Source organism: Scardinius erythrophthalmus (assembly GCF_964197995.2).
Source record: "Scardinius erythrophthalmus genome assembly, chromosome: 7".
NCBI classification, from domain to species: Eukaryota; Metazoa; Chordata; class Actinopteri; order Cypriniformes; family Leuciscidae; genus Scardinius; species Scardinius erythrophthalmus.
Window position 1 is genome coordinate 24433396 of NC_138227.1, and position 12635 is coordinate 24446030.

The following is a 12635-nucleotide window of genomic DNA, read 5'->3' on the forward strand; positions in this document are numbered from 1 at the left end:
ACACAGATGAGCAAAACATGTTGGTCCTCCTCCTGTTGGTGCTGCCAAAACAGGGCCAGGAGGCCAGGCCATTTGGAGGCCAAGGCAACACCTTGAACTCTTCATCATTTTCCTCAAACCATTCCTGAACAATGTGTGCAGTGTCCATTTCCTGCTGAAAGGGGTCACTGCCTTCAGGGAACACCATTGTCATGAAGGAATGTACCTGGTCTGCAACAATATTTAGGTAGGTTGCAAGTGTCAAATTTACATCCACATGACTGGGCGGACCCAGGGTTTCCCAGAGCATCACACTCCCTCCACTGGCTTGTTGTCGTCCCACACAGCATCCTGCCTCCATCACTTCTGCAGGTAAACGGCACACGTACACGGCCGTCCACGTGATGTAAAAGAAAACGGGACTCATCAGACCAGGCGACAAATCTACTGCTCCAAGGCCCAGTTCTTACACTCGCGAACCCATTGTAGGCGCTTACCCATTGATGGTGGACAGGGGTCATCATAGGCACTCTGATTGGTCTGTGGCTGAACAGTCCCATACGCAGCACTGTGGTTGTGACACATTCCTCCCATAACCATCATTACAATTGTTTGGCCCTTCTGTTGTCTCAGACTAGCCTTCGTTGCCCTGCATCGATGAGCCTTGGCGCACAACACCATGTGTACACTTACTGTGACTAGTAGCATGGCACTAGACTTCAGTTGAAATACTCTAAAGAATATGGGTTTATTTGGTAGGGTCAGTCAGGGACAAACATGCAAAAACACCCATGCCGCAAGTACTTTAACTACCTCTACCTCAAAGTATTCCAAATTGTCGAACAGCAAAGGAGTACACTCAGGATCAATCGTTTCTGACATTTGATGTGGTCATCATGCTAGACTTTTAAACAAAATAAAGACGAAGTAAACATTGTTTTGAACAATATTTTGAAAGGCAACCACGTGCAGGTGTTCCAGAGAACTAGAAACAGACTTGCCTGGCCTGTGGAAGGCCGTAACTTGTGCCGACGCCCACGCGAGGAAGACTGTAGACCACCTTCTTCACTGTGGCCTGATCGGGGAAGTTAAACATGACGGACGCTGAGGGAGGCAATGATGTCACATGTTAAACAAAGGCCTACAGTAGAGCACATCCAAATATGAGTAAACATTTCCACAAATGGTACAAAGACTTAAGAACGGGTAAACAAATGCTGCTTAGCAATCATTCAGTCTCACACTATTCTCAATTTTGAGGACATAAATTATTATATAAAGAAAAGAGCTGACAAATCTCTTAAGTTAACACAGCGGTCTGTTACTTGGGGAGCTACTTTGCAGCACTATTATGACAAAACTCTGTAACTATGCACTGAATCTGAGGAAATGGCTTAAATACCTTTTGATTGGTTTGTTATCAAATTTTGATTTTGACTTAAATGTGTAGATATTTTGTACTTTACTCCTTTGTAGTTTAGAATAGCTCACTTATTGGGCTTGTAGAGGGGGATTTATCCATAAAAAAAATTGTCCTGGGTCAGTGGTCCCGTATTCCAAACTGTTGATGGAACTAGCATGAATTTCCATGCTGGTTTATGCTTGTTTTGGTGCTAGTCTCACTGGTGAACCATCATATAGTCTATTTACCAGTAAAATGATATCAGATTATAATAAGTTTTATTGTTCATGATATCAATGGCCGGTTTCACAGACAAGGCTTAAGTCTAGTCCTAGACTAAAAAGCATGTTTGAGCTGTTTTAAATGAAAGCAACTTGCACTGATATATCGTAAAATATGTCAGTGCCATTGTTTTGTCTCAAGAGGCACATCAGTGATGTACTTTTTTCTAAAGTACGTTTAAAAAAGCTACTTATATGTCCTAATTTAACTAAGGCCTAATCCTTACAGTAAAATACTGTTAAATTTACAGTTTTTGGAAGTGAAACAGTAATTGTATAATTTACAGTGAAAAAATGTAAATTGACATTCCCAGAATTCCCTGCGTGACACTACATTGGGGTTTTATGTTACATTTAATGTTGTTAAATGAATGTTTATTGCATTTTATTGCAAAATTTAATGTGTGTTACCATGATGGTGTTTAGTGTTGTGTGAATGACACTGTGCAGCTTCTATATATTTGTATACTTATTCAGAATGTGGAAAAGCTGTTAGTGATGAGCTCTAATTCATCATGTGACTCTCATCACCACAGTGATTGGTGGTTGTCAATGTATTACAATTGTACAAAACAGAATTAGTAATGTCATAGGTTGGTAATTAACGTTATATCAGATAATGAAATGTGTTTGTTTTTTACTGTAAAACCTAAAATGTTGCTACCATATTTTTTAACGGTAAATTTCTGGCAACCACAGCTGCTGGTTTTTTACCGTAAATTTAAAGGACTTTTTTTTTTTTTTACAGTGCAGTGTGGACTTTTTGAAGCTGGTAGACTAAGCATGTTTTGCTGGTTTAGAAAGTTTTGAAAACTCAGCAGAACAAACTTTGAGTGGTCATTGTTTTGGAAAACACAATAGGACAGTTTTACTTCTGTTGGCCATGAAGATCTCCAGCGCTGTGTTCTGAAGCAGGAAGCGTCGGGTGAACACTGCTCGGATCTCGCTGAACATCCATTTGCCGTGAAGCCCCTCAGAGTAGACCAGCACCTACGCAAAGGCGGAAAGGAAAGAGATTCGTTAACTCAACTGCAATCCAACAGATTTTCCAGGCTGTTTTTCAATACAGTGTCACACGTGTTATGATCGTTGCTCGGGAAACACATTCCATAGTTGCAGTTTGATTGTCACTCCAATCATAATGGCATGAAGCCACTTTGACGGAGCACTGTGAAACATTCCATTCCCGTCAGAAATGTTGGCTGGAATCTACTGAGTGACAGGCCAGGCTTTGATAGGCTTCTCAAAATGGAGGCATCTCTAAAAAGACCTAAGATGCTGCTTTCTGTTGATGATGCAAAGGGCCATCTTTCCACCTTTCCTCTATTTTGTTTGACACGTCTCTCTCACTGGGCTGTTGGAACACAATCCCTACGGGGGTAAAGGCGGCTGCAAATAATCCATACTAACACAGGGCTGGGGCAAGAGGGGGATCATTAGTGAGTTTCTCCTCGGAGAACCCCGGGGACCTCGGAGACTGGATCAAGAGCTTCATCCTGACAGGTGAGAATGAGCCAAACTCCATTCCCCACCTACCACTTTAACGGACCAAGAGGTACACACACACACACACACACACACACACACACACAAACATATGCGTACACACTCACATTCTTCAAGCCCAAAAAAAGAGAATGGTTTGTGGCACATAGATAAGAGGCCATTTTGGGTGGGTGCAAAGGTGAAGAAAGGTTTTGTGGTAGAGGAAAGGTTTGGGACATTGTGTACAGTAACTGTGAATGGGAATCGGTTAAGGTTAGCACCTAAAGATAATTCATGAAAGCCTCCACCAACCAGACTGGCCTTGCTTAGTTTCTCCCCAGAATAATTCTCGGCACTGACACAGAAGAGCCTCCTGTCACATCAGTGGCTCTAGGGATCAATTAAAAATGGATTATATCAAATTGCTCACCATCCACCACTGTAGGTACTCCATACAAACCCCTAACAACCAACGCTAGATATAGATAGGTTCGCCCTGGCTGACACCTCGACAGAAGTGAACTCAGAGAGCTGTCATAGATAGATTGCGTGGAAAACAGCAGTTTAGTGGGTAAGTAGTTAGAAGAACCATTTGGGAGATTTGGCATTAGAGGTTCAATGACTTCCCACATGCTGAGAGAACAATGGAAAGAACAGTAGTAGCAAAAAAAAAAAAAAAAAAAAAAAAAAAAATATATATATATATATATATATATATATATATATATATATAGAAGGGAAACTACGTTCAACAATAAATAATAAAAAAAAAACATAATAATAATAATAATAATAATACATATTATTAATATAATAATGTCAAACAAATGAATCATAAAAACGGTAATAAAAACAAATTATTGTCAAATTATTGACAATAATAAAAACAAATGAATGCAACATTATTACAATAATAATAACAAAATTTTATAATAATAAATGTAACAATAACAATATTAATAAAACAATGCTAAATCAACAATACTACTACTACTAATAATAATAATAACATTGTTAATGATAAAGATAAAAACAATCATGATTTCAATAATAATGTTAAAACAAGTAAAAGTACAACAATAACAAATATTACTATAATTCTAAAAACTAAATGAATATATAATGATACAACAACAATAATAAATGTATTCTAATTATTAATATTAGTAGTAGTAGTAGTAATAAAGTATTATTAATATAATAATGATAAAAAAATTAAATCATAAAACAGCAATAAAGCGCAATAAATATTATTAATATAATTTTAAAAACTAACTAAATATGTAATACCATTTATAATTAGTGGTAGTAGTATTAATAATAATAAAACAAATAAATCAAAATGTGACGCGTATATAATAATAATAATAAAAAAAAAAAAAAAAAAAAAAATACAAGACCTCTTTGTGTTTCAGGGGACAAATTCAAATGTATATGCACATGCCCTTGCCTGTCTCTTCCTGTGACAAAGCGCAGGCCAAAGGGTTAGCCGACAACAAAAGATACTGCTGGAGAAAAAGCGTCTCAAAATAGGTCACATTAGAAAAAAAATTTGTCATAACAACGGAGCTGGCACATCAAACATCAACAAGCCAGTGCCCCTGTAGACACAGAGGTCTCTGACAAAGTGCAGTCGTTATTCTCTCCCGTCTTTTTGTTCTCATCGAGGAGAAACAGAGAAAACGAGAAAGAGAGAGAGAGAAAGAAGGACGGAGGCCCAGCTGTAAAAAAATGGCGCTTAATGAACCTGTCTGGCTGGGCTGTCCGCTGCCTGTCAGAGGTGTCACAATGGTGACGAGTGTCAGGAGCGAGCGGCTCCGGGTCCCGGGTCCCAGACAGGCCTGCCAGCTGGAGGCTTCTGCCCCAATCTAATCACAGGCTCCAGGCTTTTACCTCACTGCGCGCACACAGCATACCTAGCTCACGTTTGGATGGTTATGTCTGTTGTATATGCAGCTGTTATGGTTGTAAAAGGTTCCTAACAGATGCATATTAGCGTGTTTATTGCATCAGTGGAATAATCCAACTGTTTTGTTGTCAGTGCAATTTATTAATTTGGCTACTGTAAATAAACACCGGGCCCCTATTGACAATCGGCCCCCACAATTCCTCTCGTTTTGTTGGTGTTAACAGCCATTATTGAGCATGACATCCAAGGCAAATCTTTTTCACCATTCTTATTCTTCAAAGGACGCCCTGAAACTGCCCGCCTGAATGAAACGTTATGACAGGGGTGAATATATCAAAAAGATCTGTCATTCTTAAACCGGACACAATTTTTCACACAGCCCCTCGAGAGATGAGTGCAATCCCTCTCCATGTCAAATGTGTGCTGAGTCTGGCCGGGGATATAACAGCCAGCATGACTGATATGTTTATAAAGCCGGTCGTCTGTCGCACTGACAACCTGCCATCATAGCACCTCTGCTGGGCTCTCTGCAAATTTGTCTAATAGGCTTCCACTGCTGGGACTGAATGTGCGTGCGTGTGTGTGTGTGGAATGAGAGAGGGGAAAATGTGTCCAGAAAGTGAGAGAACTTGTCTCATCTCAAGAATGGTGACTACTCCCTATGGTGCGCGAGAGAAAATGTATATATGAGCTAAAGAGGTTCAAACCCCACAGCCTGACAGATACATTTAAAGGAACAGCGCACCCAAAATGTTCAATTCTTTAATTATTTACTAACCCAAATTTTGTTCCAACCCATGTGACTTTTTTCTTCTTCTGTCTAACACATTTGGAAAAATTTAAATAATGCTTTTTCCAAAAGCTCCAAAAAGAAAAAAGAAAACAAAAACACCATAAAAGTACCATACATTTATTGACTCAATAATAATAATAATAATAAATATATGCAATAGACATAAATAAAAATATTTTTCTCAAAATATTCAGAAAAAAAAAGTCAAATTATTGCTTTAGTTAGGCTGAAATTGAACTTTTAAAGTGCATTCAAACGTACTGTGGACATCTCTGACATGCGATACATTTCAAATTTCCTGACTAGCTCTCATTCAGTTACGAAACGTGAGAACCTTGGGTAAATTGATGAGGTTTTTTTTTTAGGCTGTTCCTTTAAAGAGATTAAACAGAAATTAACCAGACCTTTAAAACACTCACTGCCACTCAACGGCAGTAATGGACACAGTAAGAAAAGGCTGACTGACTTTTGTAGCTTGTAAAAGGCTTTACTGCATGCAGGGTACAGTGTGTCTGGTGTAAGGGGCAGCTGAGTTTGAAAGCAGACATGCTGTGGCACTGGAGGTGTAGAGAGGAAAGACCAGCACAGTATGTGACAGTCTTTACCAAAGGGCCTGTTTTTGAACAGGTGGGGGTCTGGACTGTTTACCGCCGGCTGTTGCTGGCTTCGGGCTTCAGGAGAAAAAGCACAGGATGACAAGGTGTGACTACTCCAGTCTGCTCACTATGAATGTGTGTGTGTGTGTGTGTGTGTGTGTGTGTGTGTGTGTGTGTGCCCTATCACCTAGCCTTGTTGCTGCCAAATTCATGCTTGCATACTTCTTCCTCAGAGCTGCTGCTGCCCTTTCAACCTTAATTTACATCACAAGGATTTTTTGGTCAATGTGTCCCCACACATGTGCTTCAAAATATGACTTAGTAATGAAGTGTTTGTAATCAAATATGCAAAGCTGTGTTGTAATTCACAGGGTGTGTTCTAATTCACTTAACTTGAAATCATTTTTGTTCATTTGGAAAGCCTTGCGATCACATTTTTCACAAAAGTATGAAGCGTTTTTAACATTGATCATAATAAGAACTGTTTCTTGAGCACCAAATCAGCATATTAGCATTGATTTGCGAAGGATCATGTGACATTGAAAAATATTATAAGAGAAAACAGATCTAAAAATGTAATGTCACAATATTACTGCATATATACACTTATACATACACAGTAAAAACAGTAATAGTGTATGTATGTACACACAGTACATATATAATTTGCCATTTCACTTAAAAATGTCTGAATACTTTGTGAAGCCCACTTCGTTGGACAATTGGAGCGTATAGTTGAGCACAAGTGATGCCCAAAGGATGATTAAAAATTGAATAAACAGGAAAAACTGAGCTGAGCTCTTTCAGCTTCATGTTAATAAACAATAAAACCAAAGTAAGATTTGTGAAATTCATTGATCCAAACTGTTTACCAGAAGTTTCTGTATATCCTTTTAAAAGATGAGAAAAACTCATCTGAAAGGAAAACACACACACACACACACACCCATGCACATCAAAGGCTGTATTTCCCATCTGATCTCTCCTATTTGTGACATGTGCTCTAAGGGGTGAAAATAAGCAAAATTTAAAATTCCTTCAGATTATCAGAAGCCTCTCATTGGACGTTCCTCACGGAATCCATTTTTCAGCCCCAGTAAAGGGGAATGGCTCCCTGAGCAGGTATCTCCGGAAAGAGGATGTGGTTTTTGCATAATCACTGTCAACACACATTTGGGGTGTGCGAGAGTGTGTGTCGGGGTGACACGGTTTCAGTCGTGAAGCGAGACTGCGGTGATAAACGGATGAATATGAGCTCTGCTCGCTGCTCAGATCACTGCCTAATATGTCCAACCCAGTTTGTCAATAGTGGTTTTGCTGCAAGGGCCGTATTTCAGGCATGCTCTTGAGGTTGTGCGTGCCATGAAAACAGATATGTTGGTGATGGTGGAATCTTCTTGCGGTCGAGCCATTTTGTTTTCCATTAAATATTGGTTTGCTGGGAAATTAGAAGCTCATTAAAAATCAAAATGGCTACAAAAGGAAACAATGAGCAGAAAAAGGCATATAAATGTCCCCGTAGGCACATATACACACACGCGGCTAACACTAATCTAGATAAACAGCTTGAGAGGGCTTGTGTTAAGGGCTTTTTAAAAAGACGGAGTGTAATTTTCTATGGGGTCCATTTGCTGAGCCCGCACTAATGGCCCTTCTTAAGAGACTCATCACGCTTAAGATGACTGGAATCGCACTGGCTTGATGAATAGCCTCTTCAGTCTGACAGAGAAATCGCAAACAAAGCTCTGCACTCATCACATGGAAAAACAGTGAGGTGGAACAGAAAGAGATAAAGTACATGGCCAAAAATATGTGGAGATCCCCTACCAACGAACAAGTTTGGCTAAATCGGTTAATACTAAGTGCTTAATATCAAACAAAAGACTAACAATCTCCTCAGGCTGTATTTTCTGTAGAATTGCACATACCTTCTGCTTCAGTATCAAGATATTCTGAGCATAAAAAGAGAGATCCATAGAGATGATTTGATGAATCTTTTGCATGTGGAAAAACTTGCCTAATCTGCACAAAGGATTTTTCAGTGCCTGACCTCTCTGATGCTTGTTAATGGGAGCAAATCCCTGCAGCCATGTTCCAACATCTAGTGGATAATCATTCCAGATTTTTACTGCTGCAAACGGAGGACAAAGTCTATATTAATGCCAATGGTTTGGAAATCAACTGTTCAGCTAGCACATATTGATGTAGCGTAGATAAAGGAATGGATATACTGTATTACACAAAAATGCATCTGGAAACAAGAGGATGAGGGGGCTGTGCGATACACAGTCTTTGCACCATACAATTAACAAGATGTTCGACCGGCTGTTGTGAACATCACACCTTCGTCTATTATTCTTTTCTCCCAGAATCTAATCATATCCACCCAAACTGTGAAGGCCTCCTCCCCAGTGCAAAAAGATGCACTTTGAAGATCCCTGTACTACAGAGACCTCCTTCCAAAATAAAATAAAATAAAATAAAATAAAATAAAATAAAATAAAATAAAATAAAATAAAATAAAATAAAATAAAATAAAATAAAATAAAATAAAATAAAATAAAATAAAATAAAATAAAATAAAATAAAATAAAATAAAATAAAATAAAATAAAAAATAAAAAATAAAATAAAATAAAATAAAAAATACTGCTGGAATAACACAAAAATATGCTGGCACAAAAAGTACAAATATTAGCTGCTAGCACTAGAATGTGTATGCTAGGAAGTCTCTGCGTTGAGTGGGAGGGGTGTTGCTTTCATCCTCAGGGGTAAGTCAGAGGGAAACAGAGGAGGGTAATCTGGCTGTTGAGCATGGTAGATAATTTGCACTTGATCCCCTTGTAATTATATAGTTTAAATCTTTTTACCCTCACTAATCCAGCGGCGTATGGAGACGTTTTCCGGGCGGCGTTGAAGGGGCTGTTGGACAACCCTCGTCAACTTATGTCAAACGCTTTCCTAGAGGATTTCGGGAGTGGGAGGAGAAGGCTGGGGTTGATATAATTATTTTGACTGTGTTTATTTCATGCGCACACGTACTTTGCATATCACTCCCCACCATGAGGAAGAGATGGAGGTGGAGGAAGTCTTGAAAGGAAAAGGATGGAAGGGGGAACTAAATACAGTTGATGTTAAAACCAAGTATTGCAGTTAATTCTCACAATTAATTGCAATTTTTGTGTATTGCAATCATTTAAACACAACTTGCAGTATCTTTTCAGAGTAATCATTAATCAATTACAAAATCAATAAATACTTAAAACTACAATGCCTGTTCCTAAATGTTTAATGCAGTAATATTAACTGATAAGAAAATCTAGTCATTTAAAATACGAGGAGTTTGCGCCAATTTAATAATAATCTTTTTTTTTTCTTCTTTTTTTTAAACAACATTCACTTGGAGTTTTTAGACATTATTTGTTTTCAAATCTAGTCTATGCATGTTGTTTTAGACTTAATTACACAATGTAATCAGTAGATCATAATGTTGCAGTCAGACACAAACAGAATCTCCGGGTCCCCGATGACCCGGGGTTGATTGCTCAGCTGAAGCACGAGGGAGTGTTACGTACATGTATGTGCTCTCGGTGGTATCCCTGCTGGCCAGCGGGACAGCGGGCCATCTTGCACGCCTGCCAAAGCTGACAGCCTGTGACAATCTGCTTGGCGTGCGGCTATTTGACTAATTACACTGGATTACAGCATATTAATGCAAGCTGTTTTCTCCAGGGTTAGTGACCTAGACACGCTAGCTCCAACACACAGATTTTTCTTTTGCGTAAAATGAAAATAGAAGTTGCTTCACTACTTTGTCTTAGTTGATCAGTGAAAGTGTATCTCAACTGGAGGCCTAAGTCATGCTGTATCTTCTGAACTCCCATAAGGCCGTTCCCATATAACAGAGAGGGAAATACAGAGATTAACATTTCTATACGTTTCCTTTTCTCTATCCCTGATTTGAAAAGGGAAATGCTTGTAATTTGAGCAAACAAAAGACAGCAACTTTCTTAAGTGATTTATTACTCATAGGAGTAAATGTTTCCCAAAGCTGGATCATAGGCATTTTCTCATTGATTGTGCTTTTGTGCTGAAATGAGATCTTGATTAATGGTGGAATGTCACATGGGAGAGATTTGGTCTGTAGGATAAAATCTTTATTTTCCAGTCATTTCCGCTTGAGAAAGTCTGGGATTTCTCCAAAACGAATCACTTGCTAGCATGTGTGTAAGACATATCTCTAAATCAATACTACTTGAAAGTGGAGTATGTTTTTTTTTTTTTTGTACAAAAATTGGCTGAGTGAAAGTGTTAAGGATTTTTCACTGAGCCTTTTTGCAGGTTATAACCGTCTTTATAAGCAAGTCATTAAACCATTCGTTCAACCAATTCGTTCTAAACACTGATTTATTTAGGAATGAAACAAGTGACTACATTAATGAGTAAGCCACTGGTTCCTTCCCAGTGAACCACTGAATCATTCAATCAACTGATTCATTCTGCAGACATGCCACTACTGTGTGTAGTTTGAAAAGACACTTAGCAACACTGGCTCAACCAATGAGTTTGTGGGTGGGACTATCAGTTTCCCTAACCAATAGCAGAAGGAGGAAGTATTCCTATAGAAACCAGCTTGATTTGTTTATAAGTGAATCATTGAATCAATTGATTCATTCTGCAGACATGCCACTACCATGCGTAGTTTGAAAAGACAATTAGCAACATTGGCTCAACCAATGGCTTGGGCTTTGGGACCGTACTATCGGTTTACCAAACCAATAGCAGAAGGGGGAAATATTCCAAGAAACCTGCTTGAGAAGAAATATTTTTACAATTGTCGTCGGTAGAGGTACATCAAACGCACAACTTTTTTTTTTTTTTAACTAAAATCATTTTTTAGTAGTCGTCAGATGGTGAAATTCTTTTTGGCAATCAAAGTCTCAAAGTACTGCTTTCTCATAGTATCCACTGGGCCTGCAATCTATTCATATGCAATGGACAAAGTAAGCACACACTGTGTCTGGGCCTCTGCTATCAACAAAAATGGAAGCCGAGACCTTAACAAAGGCAAAAGAGGAGAAATGAGGCGTACAATGAGTGTGTTTAGAACACAACGACTCTACCGATTGTGCTAAACCAATCCCAGACTTGCAACAAAAAGAGACTGGAGCTTTGCTATTTGTATCCTCTCCTCTGGCTCAAGCGCAGTGTAATAATAGTCTTAAAGTAGGCATTGTAGGAAGAGAATACTTGAGTGGCTTACACAGGCAGTCTTATGAAACATTTAGGCTACGGTTTCCAAGGGTCCAAGGAGGATGGAAGAAAAGGTAACGTGGCAGAATGGTCTTCTAGCGTTCTGGCGGCCTTATTGTACAGAAGTCACATCAAATTAACTCTGAGGGCCATTTGGAGGGCCTTTTTCTCTCTGCCGAGCTTTTCAGAACAGATTAAGCTATGAAAACTTCAGAATTACTAAAGCACCTATTAAGCATTATGCTCAGTCCTTTTTTCAGCTCTCCCTTTGAACACGATTGAATGCACTGGGGCGTTCAATAGACTCTGAGAGGAGAAAGACTGGAGTTATTGGGGAGGAAACATGATGAAAGAAATATTTAAAGGATAAAGAAGACTGCCACAGAACTCATGATGAATTGACAAAATGTGTTTACAAATAGCCTCTGCCAAGCTTAAAAATGTACATGAAAATTCTGGTTTGTGTGTGTATTACCAGTTAGACAGTTCATTATTGGAGCTCAAACTATAAGCCATTGTCAAACTCTGGATTGTATTGAAGAGGTTTCAAGATAACAGGCAAGTGTTTTTATAACTGTTGCATTTATGGTTTCTTGTCCACTACCAAGCTCTGCAGGGGACATGGAGCTAGAGCAGTTCAAAGCAGCACGGAAAGAGCATGAATAGTAATTGTACTTAACAGGATTGGAGAGGGTCCTGACAGTGGCTCTTGAGACGCAGGTCGTGTGGCGTTAAATGGCTGTCACCCACTCAAAGATCCACGACTTGGGAAAAGCCCCCACTATTGGTGAGCACCGGAGCTCACATGCAATGTCAAGAACAGAGTCCCGGCAACTTCAGGCAACCTGGAATATGTTGTTCATTAAGTCCTAAGGTCTTGGGTCTCTCAACTTCAGGACTTAAGGAATGCAGACTTAGGTTTCAACTGAATGTTATAT

General features: G+C 39.0%; 1 protein-coding gene across 1 annotated transcript in view; it reads right to left on the bottom strand.

The window, feature by feature from the left end:
* nbeab (neurobeachin b) overlaps positions 1-12635 on the bottom strand; it is a 298682-nt gene that overhangs the window by 52062 nt on the left and 233985 nt on the right. The window contains exons 42-43 of the mRNA XM_081369689.1: positions 2535-2652; positions 981-1083 (exon numbers count right to left, since the gene is read on the bottom strand). Coding sequence (XP_081225815.1) covers positions 981-1083; positions 2535-2652 — 221 coding nt within the window. The remainder of the gene's footprint in view (positions 1-980; positions 1084-2534; positions 2653-12635) is intronic.